The 18,378-nt window shown below is 30.7% G+C and overlaps 5 protein-coding genes across 6 annotated transcripts; 3 read left to right on the forward strand and 2 right to left on the reverse strand.

Moving 5' to 3' along the window:
* Positions 1-31: 31 nt before the first annotated feature.
* On the reverse strand, positions 32-1,965 carry Nd-b22 (NADH dehydrogenase (ubiquinone) B22 subunit). Its single transcript, XM_083040975.1, has 2 exons — positions 1,749-1,965; positions 32-1,513 (listed from the first exon to the last, which is right to left on the reverse strand). Exons 1-2 carry the CDS (start codon positions 1,856-1,858, stop codon positions 1,192-1,194), a joined length of 432 nt encoding a protein of 143 aa, XP_082897101.1. The 5' UTR covers positions 1,859-1,965; the 3' UTR covers positions 32-1,191.
* Positions 1,966-2,134: 169 nt separating this feature from the next.
* Positions 2,135-4,135, forward strand: LOC145937694 (uncharacterized). The gene is made up of 4 exons (XM_083040962.1): positions 2,135-2,409; positions 2,687-2,878; positions 2,964-3,099; positions 3,173-4,135. The coding sequence occupies exons 2-4, from the start codon at positions 2,710-2,712 to the stop codon at positions 3,960-3,962; spliced, it is 1,095 nt and encodes a 364-aa protein (XP_082897088.1). The 5' UTR covers positions 2,135-2,409; positions 2,687-2,709; the 3' UTR covers positions 3,963-4,135.
* On the forward strand, positions 3,912-8,330 carry LOC145937689 (FAD-dependent oxidoreductase domain-containing protein 1). 2 transcript variants are annotated; one of them, XM_083040956.1, is made up of 8 exons: positions 3,912-4,029; positions 5,095-5,290; positions 5,654-5,959; positions 6,064-6,555; positions 6,781-6,926; positions 7,002-7,088; positions 7,190-7,343; positions 7,500-8,330. In XM_083040956.1, the coding sequence occupies exons 2-8, from the start codon at positions 5,201-5,203 to the stop codon at positions 7,752-7,754; spliced, it is 1,530 nt and encodes a 509-aa protein (XP_082897082.1). In that variant the 5' UTR covers positions 3,912-4,029; positions 5,095-5,200; the 3' UTR covers positions 7,755-8,330. The 2 variants fall into 2 exon arrangements, with proteins under 2 accessions (XP_082897082.1, XP_082897081.1); XM_083040955.1 differs by lacking the exon at positions 3,912-4,029 and adding an exon at positions 4,886-4,999.
* Positions 7,897-13,956, reverse strand: Rel (nuclear factor NF-kappa-B family member relish). Its single transcript, XM_083040953.1, is given in 19 exon segments — positions 7,897-8,127; positions 8,252-8,491; positions 8,569-8,682; positions 8,793-8,948; positions 9,034-9,278; positions 9,435-9,558; positions 9,646-9,888; positions 10,558-10,625; positions 10,726-10,935; positions 11,049-11,176; positions 11,247-11,358; positions 11,470-11,574; positions 11,717-11,858; positions 11,980-12,118; positions 12,211-12,371; positions 12,494-12,648; positions 12,733-12,876; positions 13,482-13,554; positions 13,557-13,956. Coding segments are annotated over 19 exon segments (2,724 nt in total). The 5' UTR covers positions 13,593-13,956; the 3' UTR covers positions 7,897-7,998.
* Positions 13,957-15,336: 1,380 nt separating this feature from the next.
* On the forward strand, positions 15,337-18,305 carry Had1 (beta Hydroxy acid dehydrogenase 1). Its single transcript, XM_083040963.1, has 6 exons — positions 15,337-15,496; positions 16,486-16,673; positions 16,833-17,041; positions 17,399-17,556; positions 17,643-17,785; positions 17,902-18,305. The coding sequence occupies exons 1-6, from the start codon at positions 15,459-15,461 to the stop codon at positions 18,120-18,122; spliced, it is 957 nt and encodes a 318-aa protein (XP_082897089.1). The 5' UTR covers positions 15,337-15,458; the 3' UTR covers positions 18,123-18,305.
* The last annotated feature ends 73 nt before the right edge of the window (positions 18,306-18,378 follow it).

An 18,378-nucleotide genomic window follows, 5' to 3' on the forward strand; every position in this document is an offset into this window, starting at 1 on the left:
TCATAAAAGCACAACTGTAGTCGATTCTACATTTTTTTTTTTTTTTTTTTTTTTTACTTTATTCCATAACCGAATATCGCTTCCGAAATCAAATCTATCAATGTTGAAGAATTGTAACATAGATAAAAGAAACATTTGTTCATATATTTTATTTATATATAAGTAACATACGCGCGCGCATGGTTTTATATATACACACACATACACACACACAAATATAATTCATAACTCTTATATATGAATTGATATTTGGTGATATTTCAGTAATGATGAAAGCAGAAATAAGCTTATTTGCAAGGGTATAAAAATTTGACCTTCTGAATCTTTATCTCTTTTATTCTGGTACTTTAATTAGCTTATAATAATCTATACAAAAAAAATCAATGAAATCAGTCGCGTGTTAGGCAAATTTATGGACAATATAGAACGAAGACACCAGCAGTTTTAGATTTTTAGTCCACTCGTGTATCATCCAAATTATTGCTTCCGTAGCAATGTATGGCGTAATCTTTGATCGTAAATATGTTGTTCGGATTATACATATATGTCTATTCAAATCACGATTATGTTACATTAAGAAACGAAGGAATTTTTCTCGCTGTTGAGATAATGATTCAAATTAGCAAACGGAAATTATCGCAATTCCTAATTTTGTGAATATTTTTTTCTTTTCAAAACAAATATATAAAGAAATTTTGCCTGCTATTATTGCCATGACAATTGGCATTCGAACGCCATTCCAAGTATAATTTATGTCTGAGATGTGTCAAAATAAATCAGACAAAATCACCAAATTTCAAGTTGCATATTGCTTTATATATATATGCTAAGGTTAGTATTATGTTAAATGTATGATGAATTAAATTATATAGAGAAATAAGCTAAGTTGCTTGGTATGTATTCTGAATACATAATAAATATGTATGAAACAAAAAAATATATGTGTGTATATATATATTATGTATTGCATGGAAAATTCTCTTGTTTCTCATTATATCTTTACATTATTATATCAAATTATAAATTTATATTTTTTGTTTTTAAAAATGTTATTTTAGATACTTGTCTCATCTGTAATAGGGATACTATTCCATTTGACAAAGTTTCATAATAGTAAACACATTATATTACAATATTATATCTACAAGTTATATTGTATTGAAACATCATAAATATATATTTTATAGATGTCTAGTGATCTTTGATCTTCTTCTGTTCTGGATACGTTTTAAAATACCATTCCTCATATTCATCCTTCATTTGTTCACGACGTGCAAAATATTTCGGATATCTGGCTTTCTCTATAGGATGCCAATAATCTAAGACCCAGTCTGGAATTTCGCCTTTTCTACCATATGCTCCTCCTGTGGCTGAATTGGCAAATGTCTTTGGTGCATAATGTTGCTTGGAAAAGAGTTCTTCTTCTCCTTGTTGTAAAAGATAAGTTGCATAACGCATGTCTGTTATATCTTTGTTTTTATCAAAACGGTCTCTCATTAATACAGCTTCAATCCTGTAAAAAAAAAAATAAATAAAATATAATTCATATATATATATATAGAATATGTAATTATAATAATTACATTATTAATTTATTTTAGATCAATTCAAATTAAAGTAGTAATGTAGCTAGGAAAATCACATCTAAATTTATTTTATTTTATATGTACAGAATAAGACAAAAATAAACACAGTAATATATGAACAAACATATATATTGACACTGTCAGCTGATTTTACACATGTACCTGCAATCGTGCGTTCTATGATACCAATCCTGCAAGCAACGAAGCGCACGCTTGTACAAGCTGCATACTTTTCGTGAATGTGGCACGAGCTCCGAAGGAATATGCGCCATCGTTTTTATTTAATAAGATCGCAAAATTCTCTCTCTCGAAAAGACTATATGCGCGAGATTACATGAACGTGATAAACCATGAACCATCCAAAACAAGTAGATGAGCCGAAGGCAGTTCATTAGCAGACGAGCAAAATAGCTGACCTCTAGCGAAGATCAACGGAACCATCGATTATTAGATTCGCGTTCAAAAAGTCCCTATTTAAAAGGGACACTTTGATTGGTCATTATTTTCTAGCTTTACGTCGCGTTCTATCACGAGCTACAGAGAGCTATAACATAATTTTAATAACAACAATATCGCGTTCATTCGACGTGTTTACATAAGAAAAAACAAAGAAGAGAAGGGAAAAAAACGCAAATTGAATAAAAACGCGTGCTTTTTTCGCGAATAAAACTAGAGGCTTCCGGCGCGGGAGGTCGACGGAAGTGGACGGAAGTGCGACGGAAACGAGGGAAGGCGCGTCGCACCGGCGACATCGGGCGACGTGGTCGACGGCTATTGACTGGTGGACCCTTTTACCACCGAGTGATTTTCGCTGATTTGCGAGGTATGTGTATGCGCTGGCTCGGACAGCGGAATTTCACAGCTGATCCATACCGAGCGACATTTGTTACGTCCGCATTAATGCACGCCATAATGACGCACGCACAATCGTGACGCAGCGCGATAAACAATCCGGCGAATCGACAAGTCTTCACCGGCGAGTCGTATCGCTCCGGTGTGTCGGAACCTTAGTTAGTCGCGCCTAGGAGCGGGAATATGAAATCGCGAAGGAGATGTATACACGATATTGATATTATGATGTGAATTTATTTTTTTTACAGGTCGAGACCAGCCCCAGGAAGCGATGCCGCCGACGATGCCACCCGACTCCCATCAAATCTCGTTAAAGATCATAGAGGCGATCAAGCAGCACCCGGTGCTGTATTGCACCGAGGTGAAGGGTTTGTCGGTTAAGCTGCAGGAGTTCAAGCAGAAAGTTTGGAAGCGAATCTCAGACGAACTTGGACTAGATCGTATGTTTTTCTTTCTTTCTTTTTTTTTACATTACTTTTATGTGTAATTGCTCTTAGATTATTAGTAATTACTCGCTTATTGCAGCAATGTGGGTGAGATTGAAATGGAAGAATCTTAGAGACACCTATTGCCGTATCTTGAAATATAAGAGTAAAACAGAGGAGGGTGTCAGAAGGAAAAAATGGATCTTTGAGGATCATTTGAGCTTTTTAAAATTCCCGTAAGTAATATATTTTTATTGCAATAAAAGAGATAATTAAGCTACATTTTCTACATTGAGGATATTTTGGTAGGTACGAGTCGGATTATCAACCACAATGTGTAGAACTGACTAAGGAATATATACAAGATATTAACTCGGGTGAAGTAAGTTCCGAAGGTTTACTAGAACAATTGGAGGATCGAAATGATGAGGATTATAGCGAATACTTGGAGGTTATAGACGATACAACAGCTGATCCAGTTGTAGAATCTGAGACAGTAGAAACATTGGATAACAATGATATGCAATTAGTCACTCAGAATATAGTGGTTGAGCAAGACACGACACAGCAAGATATTGACACTTATGTCCAACAGATACAGTCCAAGTTTCGAAAAATACGTCCAAAACGAATGAAGGTCGATCATCCTCCATCTACCTCGAAAGCATCTAACTTTCATAATAAAAGCCCTTCCTTCAAGACTAATAATGCAAGTGCACATGACACTGGTACAGTATTTAATCCTATTTTCATAACCAATCAGTCATTAACGTCGAATACACCTGCTTCACCTACAAAAAAATCGAGCAACGCGAACGATAATGACGCCAATTTCGAACAAGTTTATTTAGCACCCGAGAGTAAGAGTAGTATAGAACTATTTTTCGAAAGTATGGCACAGACAGTGAAGAAGTTGCCGCCAAAGGCGCAAGCGGATATTAAGATGAACATTTGCAAGATTGTTACAGAGACGGAAGTGCGGTATTCTAGCCAGAGCAAGCCACAGAGTACGCAACAATTTATAGCACCGCCTGGCATGATACCTAAGCTGGTATTGATACCTTGTAACATGATAGACAATCAAAATGTTAAAGATTAATATTTGTATTGTTTATTGTAATGTGGTTAATATCAGATTGATAAAATTATCATGACTGCTTTAGTTGGTAATTAAAAATTGTTTTATTTTTATTTTAGTTTTTCTATATATAAATAATACTATTAAATATACATCAGCTGTATATAGATTCATATTAAACATCAACATAATTATTTAAGTTGTTTATTTCATCAAGAATTTATTTGCGCGAAAAATCCAAAAAAATCATATGAAACACATTGTAAAAGCAAATAATACACACACACATTATCTAAAAACTTAATTTACATTAAAGAAAATTGTTTTTTTGCACACTGGCGGAGAAGTGGGAGTGGGGAGTTTGGGGGTTAAAAAAACCTTCCCCCTTCTAAATTAAAAAAATTTAAAAAAACGAAAGATAAAAATTTTACTGAACTCCCCCCATTATCGAATATGTTTGAATTCGCTAATACATGTTCTTGTGCATAATATATATTTTTAATAAAATATTTATATTTCACATTATAAATGTTATTTTTGTAGAGAAAATTATATGTTATTGTTATTATTATTATTTTTAATTGTAATTGTAATATTTTTTAAATTGTATGAGAGATAGAAATTTATCACATGAGGAAATTTTTGCAGTAAAATCTCGTAAATATAATAGCTATCTGGAAAGATAATTGCACCTTTATCAATTTTATCAAAAGCAGATTATCAGCAGTATATTTTTATTGATAAGTATATTATATTATGTTCTATCATATAAATTAACTAACTCAAGTTGAGCAAATTAATAATTAATTATAAAAATAAACTAAGAAATCTGTATTATCAAAATTTATTTTTTATGAATTTTCTATTTTCAATTTATATATATTAGTTTTTATCCTATGTTACTTTTTATTTCTTTAAAAGCCAAAAAAAAAGGAAAAACTAACTTGCCAATAAATCAGCTTTCCCTGTGTCTCATATTGCTTTTAGGTGTGTGTGTATATTTGTGTATCGGTATCAACTCAATATTTTACACAGTTTTGCTTGACTTTTATAACGTGGTAATTATCTTGAAAGATGTGTTAATTGGAAGATGGATCACTGATAAACAGTAATAAATGCTTTTTTCTGTTTTTTAATTGTTGTTATCTTTCAGTGTTTGATTGATAAAGAGTGATAAATGTACTCTGGAATAAGGAAAGGCTAAGGAAAGAAATTTTTCATTTTTCAATAACAGAGTTGAGACGAAGTGATCGACGAAAATGCTGCGACATTTGACATGTGGAAAAAGGCACGCCGATTTTTTAAAACAGTGCTCAGCAATTCAGTTCATAAATTCTTCCAGAAAAAAGGTATATATTAGTTACAGGTTAGGCTAACAGATGTTATTAAGTCCCAATTAAAATCCATCGAATTGAATGTAATAGCTCATTTTTTCAACAGTTTCATCAAACTTTTTTTCTAAAGAATTATTGATTATCACGTGCACTTGCACAATTTTATTTTATTTGTTTAAATATTTTATATAATTTTACATATTTTTCTGTGTACTGTACTCTCTTTTTATATTTATATATGTATATAATAAGCATGTATATCTTTTTGGAGAAAGAAAATTCTTTGGAATAGAAAGACAACAAATTTAAAACATGTAGTAAAAAGTAACAGAGATTGTTTGCTACAGTTTATCACACAGTTGTATATAAAATTTACAGAGTTCGGAGATCAAAGACAATGATGAAGATAGGAAAAAATACAGAGAATTTGTAGACACCACCACTCGGGGACAAAGAGTATATAAAAGTTTGCAACGAGATTGGAAAACATTGAAAAAGTGTCTGTCATCTAACCGAGAGTATTCAGATTTTGAAAATCTTTGGAAGGGACACGAAATAATTCCTGAGCAATGTGATGTACTCATTATTGGTGGCGGTGCGATAGGCAGCTCAATAGCATACTGGTTAAAAGAGACAATTCATAAAGAAGAATTCCGTGTTGTTGTAGTTGAAAAAGATCCCACAGTAAGATATTCATGTGAATTTTCTATATATTTCTTTAATTGTTTTTTAATTGATAATAGTTAAGAGTTTATAAATATATCTAATATATTGATTATATTTTTCAGTATGCCAAAGCTTCCACAACTCTTTCGGTTGGTGGTTTGCGCCAACAGTTTTCTCTTGAAGAAAATATTCACATGTCCCTGTATGGTGCAGAGTTTGTACGAAATATTAACGAACATTTGAGTATTCCTGGAGAATCAGCCATTGATTTGAATTTTCACCCCTATGGTTACTTAATTTTGGCGACCGAAGCGGGTGCCGAAACTTTAGTACAAAATTCTAAGCTGCAGAATTCTTTAGGAGCAAAAAATGCTGTCTATACTGCAGAGAAGTTGAAACGCATGTTTCCCTGGTTAAATACTGACGGGATTGCGGCGGGTTGTCTTGGACTGGAAAAGGAAGGATGGTTCGATCCATGGTCCTTATTATGTGCCTTGAAAAAGAAAGCTAGTCATTTAGGTGCTCAATACGTTAACGCCGAAGTTAAAGCTTTTCAGTATGAGACGATTTATGACGAAAGCATGGGTTCTATTCAAAAATTAAATAATGTAGTTGTAAGTGAATATTTATATTTATATATTTGCATTTCATTTTTATAACTTTCTAAATATTAATGAAATATATATTTATATTTTATAATATGTAATATATATTTTTATAATTGAATAAGTTAAAAGTGACACTCAATTTTCTACGCTTTCTGTCTACAAATTTTATATAAAACTTGTCAATTGTGAATCTAACATAATTTTTTAAATATAGATAATGTTTTGTATCAGATAAAAACGAATGATGGTGATATTAAAAAAATACAGTTTAGTATGGCTGTAATAGCTGCGGGCGCGTTTAGTGGCGATGTAGCTGAATTGGCTGGTATCGGAACAGGTGAAGAATTATTATCTGTACCTTTACCAGTAGTACCCAGGTAATTTTAATAACGGTTTACGTTTTTTTTATTACTCTTTGATTTTTATTTATTACAATCAATCTTTTCTTACAGAAAAAGATATGTATATTGTTTTCATTGTCCAAACGGACCTGGTTTAAATACACCTTTAACAATTGATTCTAGTGGCGCATATTTCAGGTATGAATCTTCTTTTGAGTTACAATATGTACTTTTATATCAGAAGAAAAATAAATTTGTGAAAGAACAACATTAAGGAATAAATTTGAAATGATTTGTAGGCGAGATGGTCTTGGAGGTAATTATATCTGCGGAAAAACACCCGAACACGACGAAGAGCCGTCGGTAGATAATTTGGATGTTGATCATGAATTTTTCGATAATCAAATATGGCCTGCACTCGCTCACAGAGTACCATCATTTGAGAATTTGAAGGTATTTTTCATTATAATAAATAATTATATGTAAGATATTCATAGTTCTTACGCAAATATAATCTATATAAATATTAAATCCATTAATATATCGCAAATATACACTAACTTCCTCTTTCTATGATAATATATATTTCAATTATTGTATTTTTATTAGGTGAAATCTTCATGGGCTGGATATTACGAGTACAATACCTTTGATGAAAACGGTATCATCGGTCCACATCCTTATTATAAAAATTTATACATAGCGACTGGTTTTAGCGGGCACGGTATCCAGAAGGCACCTGCAGTAGGACGCGCGATATCAGAACTGATGTTTCATAATTTTTTTACAACTATAGACTTGTCGAAATTGAGTTTCAACAGATTTTTAACATCGGAGCCAATGAGAGAAGCTAATGTCTTTTAAGTTTGCAGGACTAGAAAGAAATAATAGTCTTTTTTTCTTTTCTACTTAAATGTGTATATATATTTGTATATATATATATAAATACAGTGTCAGTATGAAACCTAATAATAGATCTATGTTCTAAAAATAAAGAGACAAGTAATCTGCCCAAATATTACGCAAGTTTTAATTTACAATCGCAATAATACAGTGTTTTATTAACTATGATAACATATAACGTGCGCGTGCAATAATTCAATAATGTTTATTTTAAAAGCGCGTGACTCGTATTTTCATGTATAGATAACACTTGTTCCATATATACAGCAGCATCTTCTTCACCTATACTCTGCAGTATATTTTGCAGTTCGCTGAGAGATATACTAGTTTGAATCTGCAAAGAAATAAAAATTATATACATAGTTTAATGATTTATTTCGCATTTAAGAATGCATGCATTCATAAAAGAACACGGAATAATACAACGAACACTCAACGAAAGAAAATAAGAATCTTACAGCAATGTAATTCAAAAGAAGTAACGTTGAACTGGACGAACTCTGTTCAAAGGTATTCAATAAATTTTCAAAATTTAAATGACGGGCTAATTTCTTCCATCCTTTTGTCTCATCTAGGATAGCCGCTAATTGTTTTTCCTGGACCGCATCCATCCAAACTTTTTGTGTATCATCGATATTTTCCTCTTTACACTTAATTGCTTCTAACTCATTATTTTGACTGGAAACGAGCTGCAAGATCTGCAATGAAACAAATTGTTTTCATATATGTATAACTTTATAACAATGATGATATGAATCTATTATTTTTCCCGTACATCTGGTTTGTTTGAAGCTAAGTCAAAAGATGATTGCCCGACGGATTCTTTCATGCTTTCATCTGCTTCATCTTGTATTTCAGTTTTTATATTTTGTACTTGTTCCCCTTCAATCTATGAAAATATTGTATATTAATTGTTTATATATATAAAATAGTTTATTATATATATATATATATATATATATATATAGTTTATTTCAGATAAATTTATTATAGACATACGTTGCTTGACTCGCGATTGAAATTTCTTATGTACGGATCAGCGCCGTATTTCAATAGAAGAGCACATATTTCTTTTGCTTTCGTCCCAGGTGTAACCACCGCAGTATGCAATGCCGTATTTCCGCTGAAGTTTCTCTTGTTAACATCTATGCTGGTCTGTAAGAATCAATAATATAATATAACCACTGATAAAAAAAAAAAGATTAAAAAAAACGCGTTTCCGATAAATATTAAATCTTACATTTTTTAACAGGAACTCTATTATATCTTTGTGACTTCCTTCGACCGCTACATGTAAAGCCGTTCTTCCATAAGACATATCAGTATTATTTACGTTTGCACCGGCTTCAATGAGAGAACGTACTGCATAGTATGATCCCGCCTCAGCAGCTAAATGCAAAGGTGTCCATCCTAAATCTGTATTTGCTTCAATGTTGATTTTTTCTTCGCTCAATAAAACATTAACACTTGCTCTCGCTTCTGGAACTAAAAATGTATCTCCCATTATAGATATATATTATCTGTTACAGCTGTTATTTTTTATTTCTCTTTATAAATTTATAAAATATTTCGTTAAATTTCTATTTGTCGGATTTTTCTTGAAGAATATTCGATTTGAAATATTTTTAAATTAGTACATACATTTAACAGCTCTGTGTAATGGCATTTGTCCATAATGATCTGATATATTTGGATCTCCACCGAGCATGAGCAATGCTCTTGTAATTTCTGCATGTTCTTGCGTGGCAGCGTAATGCAATGGAGTCTATAGCACATAATACAATATATAAAAAAAATTATTTTTGTAATTATTAAAATGAAATATATTAGACACAGCATCAAAAGAGCTAACCTTGCCAGAACTATTTTGAATATTCACTAATTCTTCAGCATTTGTCTTTAGAGTACTCATAAGCATTAAGATATGCTTTACAATATCTTTCTGTCCATATCGGAGCGCATAATGTAGCGCCGAATCACCATAAGTTGTCCTGTTTTTGAACATATTTATTATAATATCTTTAGATATATCTGGCTTTGTTTTGATACTTTTCATTGTTTCAATAATAATATTTTTGGCAAACATTTCGTCATCCTGTAAAAACAAAATTCATAATAATAATATTGGCGCAACAATAAGATGGTAACTATGAATTTGATTTGTAAATTGTGTATATTGGTATTAAAATTTACCAAAAATGGAGGAATAATCTTGTTTTCGCCAGTGATTAATTAACGAAAAAATATAATTTTTAGTCGACACAACTGGCAACTTGTATTTACAGAAACTTTATTGCGACGTTTCGACCATAGTTTTTGGTCCTGGTTAAATAAAAGCCGATGTTTGCTAACGACTGATTGATTATCGTCACACTTCTTAATATCATTTCGATGCTCTTTAATTCTAATTATCGACTTTTATAATGTCATTATGTGCTTGGCTCCGGTGAGAAACATACACGCTTCTTCATATCTTTCGATATTATATTGATATGTATTTTATATTTTCCAACGTTTTTTGATGCGCAATGAATGTGAGTTGATAATCATATTTTTTATATATTCACTTATCTTTCAACTCTTAATCTATTTTATTTTTGTATTATTTTTTGTGATTGTAGACATTAACTGACCTGTTTAATCCTTTGTAATTAATTGCTTGAAAAGGACCAAAAACTATGGTCGAAACGTCGCAATAAAGTTTCTGTAAATACAAGTTGCCAGTTGTGTCGACTAAAAATTATATTTTTTCATTAAAATTTACCTTTTTACTCGGTGCTCCATCATAAGCTAATTTATTTTCTTCACTTTGAGTTAATAAACTCTCATAAACTGTAAAATTGAAGTTATATTAAATAACACACAAAATATATTTTTTAAAGATGTAACTTAAGACTAGTAAATCTTTTGATATGTACAGTTTGATACTTACAGTCTAAATTTATGCGTTCAACAAAATCCTTAAACTCACTGGAAGAGCATCTATCGTCTAACATCTTTTTTATTTCTTTAGACATTTCTGTACTTTCATTGTTTGAAGGCATATTTGTTAATGGTGTATGAATTGACGGCGTATCTAGATTAAACGCCATTTGTGTCAATTCTGTGCTACTCGAATGAGAGATTCGCGTTCTCTTCCTACCTAGAATTATAAAATTATAAAAAAAATTATACCAAGAAAATAAGGCAATCGAAAAGAATAGAAATAAAATAAAATAGAAAGCAGAGACGTGGTATCTCACAGTCTTAACTTACCCATTATGCGATCGCTGGGCTTATATGTGAACTTGATTGGTTCTGAGCAATCTGAATCTGAAGGACGTTCTAATTGTACAAAAACTTCTTTCGGAGAAGTAATACATAGATCCTTATATGGTGGAGTTCTAGAAACATACAGTACAATTAAACACGAAAGAAAATAAAGCATATTTCAAAAGTGCACAGTGTACATACCGAAATGCCATAGCATATTGATGATGAACATCTAGTTCCGAAAAACGACCATAATCAGTCCAGACTTCAATGTCATCGTCATTCAGTTCAAAAAATTTTATTTTTATATTTTCTATAACATAAAAACATATATGTTTATTTAAATTTTTTAATATGTACGACATGTTACTGTAACAAGGCAGCGCATAGTAGAGATATCACATATTATTAATTATAAACTTACTTTTTGAAACTTTCTCTACAAATATGAATACTTCTTCTCCACCTTCACAACTGCTGGTAAATTTGTCAATTCTGCATATTTTAAGTTCTCCAGTTAACGCGCTTTCTATTAAAATATTAGCATTACAACTTATTAAATATTTTCATCGTTTGCGATATATGACATAAAAATAATAAATTTCAAAACTTTAATAAAAAAAATTTTTTTCTAAAACAGATTTTTATCATGATAAATTATTTAAACTTACTCAGATTATTGATTGGATTGCTATAAACCGGCGATGTGATCGGTCTCATGATATTATGTTCATCTTTGATAAATCCTTGAAAACAAAGGCTAACTGTATTCAAATTTATAGCCTTCTGATAATGCTCCGCATCAGCTTTAATCTATAATTGCAAAATTGTTCAAAAAATATATTTAATTCGATCGCCATTTTTTGAAGGAATAAAAATAAGTCTAATTAAATAAAACAATTTTCAAGGTGATAAAATGGGTATTAAAATCTACCTGTGTATCATCACGAAGACTAAGAGTAGCATTAATATTTGAAAGCTTGCGTTCTTCTAACATTTTTGCACATAATTTTCGTACTATTTCTTCTTTAATATTTTTTCTCGCAGTATGTATTATTCCCATACTATTGAATCTGAAATAGAAACATCCATATAATACATTAATAAATAGACTAACAAATAAATCAATTGTGTTTGCAATGTTAGAGTAGAAAATATAACGTACTCGGCTATAAAATCATTTGCAGGTGAAACTTCCATATCATGTGGATCATCTATGTCTGCGGTACCCATACGTTTCACTAATCTATGAGCATGTGGTATATGTTCATCATCAGTTGTAACCAATGTGCATCGTATTATCGCTTTTTCCAGAAAATTATGTAACTGAAAGTAAAAAGAATAATAAATAAGTAACATGAAGAGAATCTCAGATATTCCTACACAAATACATTGGTATTTATATATACATTGATATTTTGTTTGGACAGATTTTAATTTATACTTACTTGAACTGTAGGTACATTGTTTTTATTTCGTCTACGTCCATTTGATGCACCCAACAAACTTCCATGTGTCCCTACCATTTCAGATTTATATCGAAATCTAAATTTGTCCATTGGTTGCACCAAAATACTAATGTATGATTCTCCAAGTACTTGTACTAATAAGATAAAAAGAAAAGTATGATATATTTTCTTTAAATACAGGTATACTTGACAAGCTAATTCAAAATCAGAATATATACCTGTAGCATTGGTTAAATTAATATAATCTTCTGTGACGTGCATGGGTGATGAAGATGTTGACATGGGTGATGCGATGCTTGTATTTCCCTGAGATCCACTAGTGTATGGGCTTGTACCATCTGTATTGCCTAGCAATGTCACATCTGAAAGAATAAAATGTATGACATTTCAATCAATATTCTATCATAATCCATAATTAATTCTTTTTCTATACACACAGTATATGTATATTACTAAATATGTATTGTATATTGTTAACTTTATATATATATAATGCACTATTGTAATATAATAATGCATAAATATAATAAGTATTTTTGTTAATTATAAAATTTAAGCATTAATATATTAAAATAACACACACGGAGAGGCAACATGCTCGAGGGATACTCGAAAATATGCAAAAACATATAACAAACTTATATAACAATATTATTTCTAATATGACACCTGTTGAGCGAACTAACATAATAATTTTTTACATTAAGATTTTTCTTGATCACTCACAAACAACTATTATTAAATAATTATACTTTTAAATTAATCGATATATATATATATAACAGTAAACGGAGACGCGCGTTACACGTCAGATGATCATACGTCCAGATGTGTCAAAACAAGTTAACAATGGCACAATCATAACTATAAAAAAAATAAACAATTGCTCGTAACACGTGTTTCTCTGCTACATTCTGTGAATGAAACAGGCTACGTCAAATATCACCGAGGCGCACGCTCTCATTACCGTTGAATGGAAAGTACGACGAATCCGTCTCATTTTCCAAGATACCGCTGGTCGTCAACATACTCCGCATCGCCTCCGCCGCATGTTAAAGTTCTCGTACGCATCAGGCATTTCGGCGATTATTTTCCTTATGTATTATTGAGTGATCGAAAAACGTATCGAAATTAAATTCGCTCAGGTATCACACGATTGAGCATCATGATCGCTCGTGGACAGGTAAAACTTGATGAGATTATAGCCTTGCTCTCCGCGTTACGATGCACGACACAAAAAGCTCGTTACTCACCAAACGCACATAATCAACTGCCTTTAATTTCTGAATGCGTCAGTCGAAGCACACACAACCTTGATGACTCTATCGCGGGTTCTTCCCCGGGTATGCATAGGCGCGATAACCAATCAGCGACAATCAGGGTTTCCCTGACGTGTCCGTGTCGTGCGATGCCCCGCCAAAACACATGTAGGAATTTCCCATAATTTTTGTTTCTTCAGATGACGTACCAATACCATACTTTAACATGCATGTACTTTTCACAATTTCTTGTCGTAGGTTTTTCTATACATTTTTCCATATTTTGAAATCTCGTAGAAAAAAACAAATACTAATGATGTCCAAAGTGCATATTGAATACCATTTGGGTCTCACTGAGGTCCATGTAGTTGTAATATTTGTTCTTTGATGGATGTCTTTCTCTTCTCTTCTCTTTATGATATATAAAGTGGTCATCACATTTTTTGCTTTTTCCTCTTCTTTTCCAATATTTTTTATTTTAATGAGACTTTCGAGAAAATTTCGGACGATATTTCACATTATAAATCCAAGCTATCGAAATTTTTCATCAGACAGTAAAAACGGATTAATTAAAGTGGAGATGGATCCGGATAGTCGCTTGTATATTGACGGTCCTGGTTCCGCAAATTCTTGATTGTGTGCTTTTTAAGCTATAAAATATAAATAATAAAAAGTCAATATTGATACAATTGATTAAATTGTGTAAATAAAATCGCATTGCAATTTTATATACCTATATATATATATATGATGAATGCTCTTAATTATTATAAAAATATCATAAAGATTTTGTTAAAGAGAATCAATATATATTATATATATATATATATATATATATAAAATTAAAAGGAGAAAAAGATAAAAAAAACTTTGAAAAAAATGTGACATAAACAAAAGTATAAAGTATATTGATTATAAATAGTGAATATAGTGCATAATCACGAGATGGATATTGCAAAAATGTTTAGTTATTGAGAATTTTCTAAGTTTGTTATCGTAAAATCGTGAAGAAAATAAAATCTCATGAATAAGCAGTTATGAAAATAAAATGTTAAGAATAAGCAGTTTATGATATTATTGCACTTACAATAATATGCCATTATGATATCTTCGATCCTCGTCAAAATTAGATGTACATTCAGATAATTTTCAAGTAATATTCTCTTGTAAACTATATAATTGATATTATAATCATAAAATATAGATTGTAAATAATTGTATGCCAATTTTGGATTTAAAGCTGCTTCTTTATCCTAGAGAAAGAGAGAGAGAAGTAATATCAATCTAAAATGAATTAATTAATTTGTTTATTTTTAAATAAATGAATTTATTTATTTATAAATTAATAAATTTATATTTAAGTGAATTAATAAATTATAAATAAAATGAATAAATAAATAAATAAATAAATAAATAAATTTATTTAATTTTTATAAAATAGATGTGATTATCGACTTACTATTTTGTTTATGTGTGTTTTAGCAAGATAACAATGTTTCAAGATGTCGTTGGCGAATATCTATGATTGTGCTTTCAGCATAATCTGCTGTATTCTTACAAAGTATTATTACAATACGTAGGAGGGGACTGATAGTGCGATTATATATACGTCAACATCTTCGGCGACCATTCTTGAAACGTTCAACTTCACCCAGACTCGTTCGATCAACACTCGTTCGGTAGCAATGTCGACTAAAAACGAAAAGATTGGAATAATTGGCAGGTAAAATAATCGATTGTAATAATTAACATAACTGTTATATCAATTTAGCAAATAAGATCGTTTCTGTTTTTGATTATAATCGTGGTTATTGTGTAATCACTAATTATTATTATTTTTCAACTTTTAGACTTTGTTATATATTGCTGTTAATCTTATGATGTCTTAAAATAATGATACTATTTCTTAGAAAATTACATTAGTTTTCGAGAATGGAAAGCTGACTTTCTCTCTCATAATTATCTTATCATTTTATCATACCCAATGACCAGAACAGTTGACAAAATAATCGTTATAAAAATAGTATTTATGAAATGAATAAGATACGTATATTTTAATGACTCTATTATACACTGTTTTTTTTTAATCACGTATAATGCATGTCACGAGATATCGAACAAATAAGATAAACACATAGATGAATAAACATATTAGTAATTTAAAAAGATATAAAAAAGAGAACAAATTATAATCTATTTATAATCTATTTTAGTTATATACGTATATTATTATCCTTAGCGCATTCGATAAAAATAGTAAATTGTTATTTCATAGCATAAATTATTCAATATTAATATGTAACATATTATTATAATTTTCTTAATCAATTATGACATCGTACTATCCATTTTTTTTTTCAAATCGTTAAATTAAATTACGATCTTTTACGAGAAGAATGCTACATATATAACGTGATTTTCAAATAATTCCACTCTTTAGTAAGCTATACTCGACCGAATAAGATAAGATAATATACACGATGTAAACAACATTTTTTGCAATTACATCTGATAGAGAATGACGTAAGTCTCTTGCGATTATATGTTGATTTTTTTATAACAGATTCATTTTTCATAAAAAAGATAAATAATATTAACTAGAATATTGACGAATAGTAAAGTGTAAAATACATTAATTGAAACTGACAATAAGTATTAAAATATTTTCTTTCTTCGTGAAATTAATCAGTTACCTTTATCTTAATATTTCAGCGGCTTAATCGGCCGAAGTTGGGCAATGCTTTTCGCCAGCGTAGGATATCAGGTCACTATTTACGACATTGTCCAAGATCAAATTAAGAACGCGTTGGAAGATATCCATCAACAATTGAAACGTCTTGAAACTGACGGTCTTCTTCGGGGTACATTGACGGCGGACCAACAATTTCAACTAATAAAAGGTCCAGTTTTTATCTCGTGTGACTTCCTTTATCACAGTCGCTCTTGTCGTAAACATGATTACACACAATTATAATGATTTCGTAAAAGATTTAAAACAGTTCGCATCGTTGATGTAGTAGGATAGCGTTCGGAAAATTTAATCGAGGATTTCTTTATAGGGTCTTCCGATTTGGCGGAGACTGTGAAAGGTGCAAAATTGATCCAGGAATGTGTGCCAGAAAATCTTTCGTTAAAACTAAAACTCTACAATGATGTCGACAAGGTTGTCGACGACAAAGTGATCTTATCCTCTTCGACGTCTACGTTCCGTCCATCTCTTTTCAGCGAGAAGCTGAAACATCGTGAGCAGATCATAGTTTCCCATCCTGTACGTATTTTCATACAATTTGTAGCAAATATATCGAAAATCTTTATATTATATAAATTCGATTAATTGAATGTTTAAAAATTTACACATTTTTAGTTATAAAATATAAGATTGATAAAAAAAGATTAAATTAAGTCATAAATTCCGATACAGATAACAAGTATTTATTTAGCTAAATAAATGATTTAATTTTTCTAACTCTAAATAAATTAGAAGAGATATTAATGTGATTAAATGAATCATAAAAGATGTCAGACTAAGAATTATGTATAAGTTGTTATTTGTGTCGGAAGACTGAAGTTATTGTATCTAGATAATTATATTGTTACATTGTAAAAAAAAAAAAAAAAATTGCAGGTAAATCCCCCTTATTATGTGCCACTCGTGGAGGTAGTGCCAGCCCCATGGACGCGTCCTGACATTCCCGAGAAAACGAAAGCCATAATGATCGAAATTGGCCAAAAACCTGTTGTTTTCGGCAAGGAGATTGATGGTTTCGCAATCAACAGAATACAGTACGTAATCGGATATTGTCTCACACAAAACATCTTTAGAATCATTATCATTTAATACTTAATATCTAAAAAAATCATACCAACAGATATGCGATCTTAAACGAAGCTTGGAGATTGGTGGCTGATGGAGTGTTAAGTGCAAAGGATGTTGATGCGGTGATGAGTGAAGGTCTCGGAATGCGTTATGCTTTCGTTGGTGCTTTCGAGGCAGCGCATTTGAATGCCGAAGGTAAGCTAAACGTCCAGATGCAAAAGGAGGTTTTAAACCCCTTGCATATACTATAAAAAGAAACGAACAAAATGGTTTTTTTCGCGCAATTTATGTTGTAATATATTGTTTTATAGGAATGAAGAAGTATTGTGAAACGTATAACAAATCGATCTATGATGTGAGCATGACCTTTGGACCGGTGCCCAAATTTGTTGGTGAAATGGCAGAGAAAGTTAGCAATGAATTAAACGAGATGTGCCCGCTCGATAAATTACAGGAACGACGAGCGTGGCGGGATACCGCTTTAACGAAATTATCTATACTCAAGAAAGAGTTAAATAAGACCGAACAGTAAAAAGATACTTATTGAACATATTTTATGCAATTGATGTTAATGTTAAATATTTCTTGTAAAGAACATTTTTTTTTCTATAACAAAATGTTTTACTAAAAGAAAAATATTGTATTATCCTCATTATAGAAATTAAATGCGAATTATACATATGCCATTGTAATAAACTATATATTTGTCACTCCACGCATCCTCTTTAATTTGAAATTTTATCATTTACTAAATTTAATTCTATATTATATATAAAAAAAAATCAAAT

Source organism: Prenolepis imparis, unplaced genomic scaffold (assembly GCF_030444845.1).
Source record: "Prenolepis imparis isolate NDT839.2.m4 unplaced genomic scaffold, iyPreImpa1.0 SCAF_6, whole genome shotgun sequence".
In the NCBI taxonomy this organism is placed as follows: domain Eukaryota; kingdom Metazoa; phylum Arthropoda; class Insecta; order Hymenoptera; family Formicidae; genus Prenolepis; species Prenolepis imparis.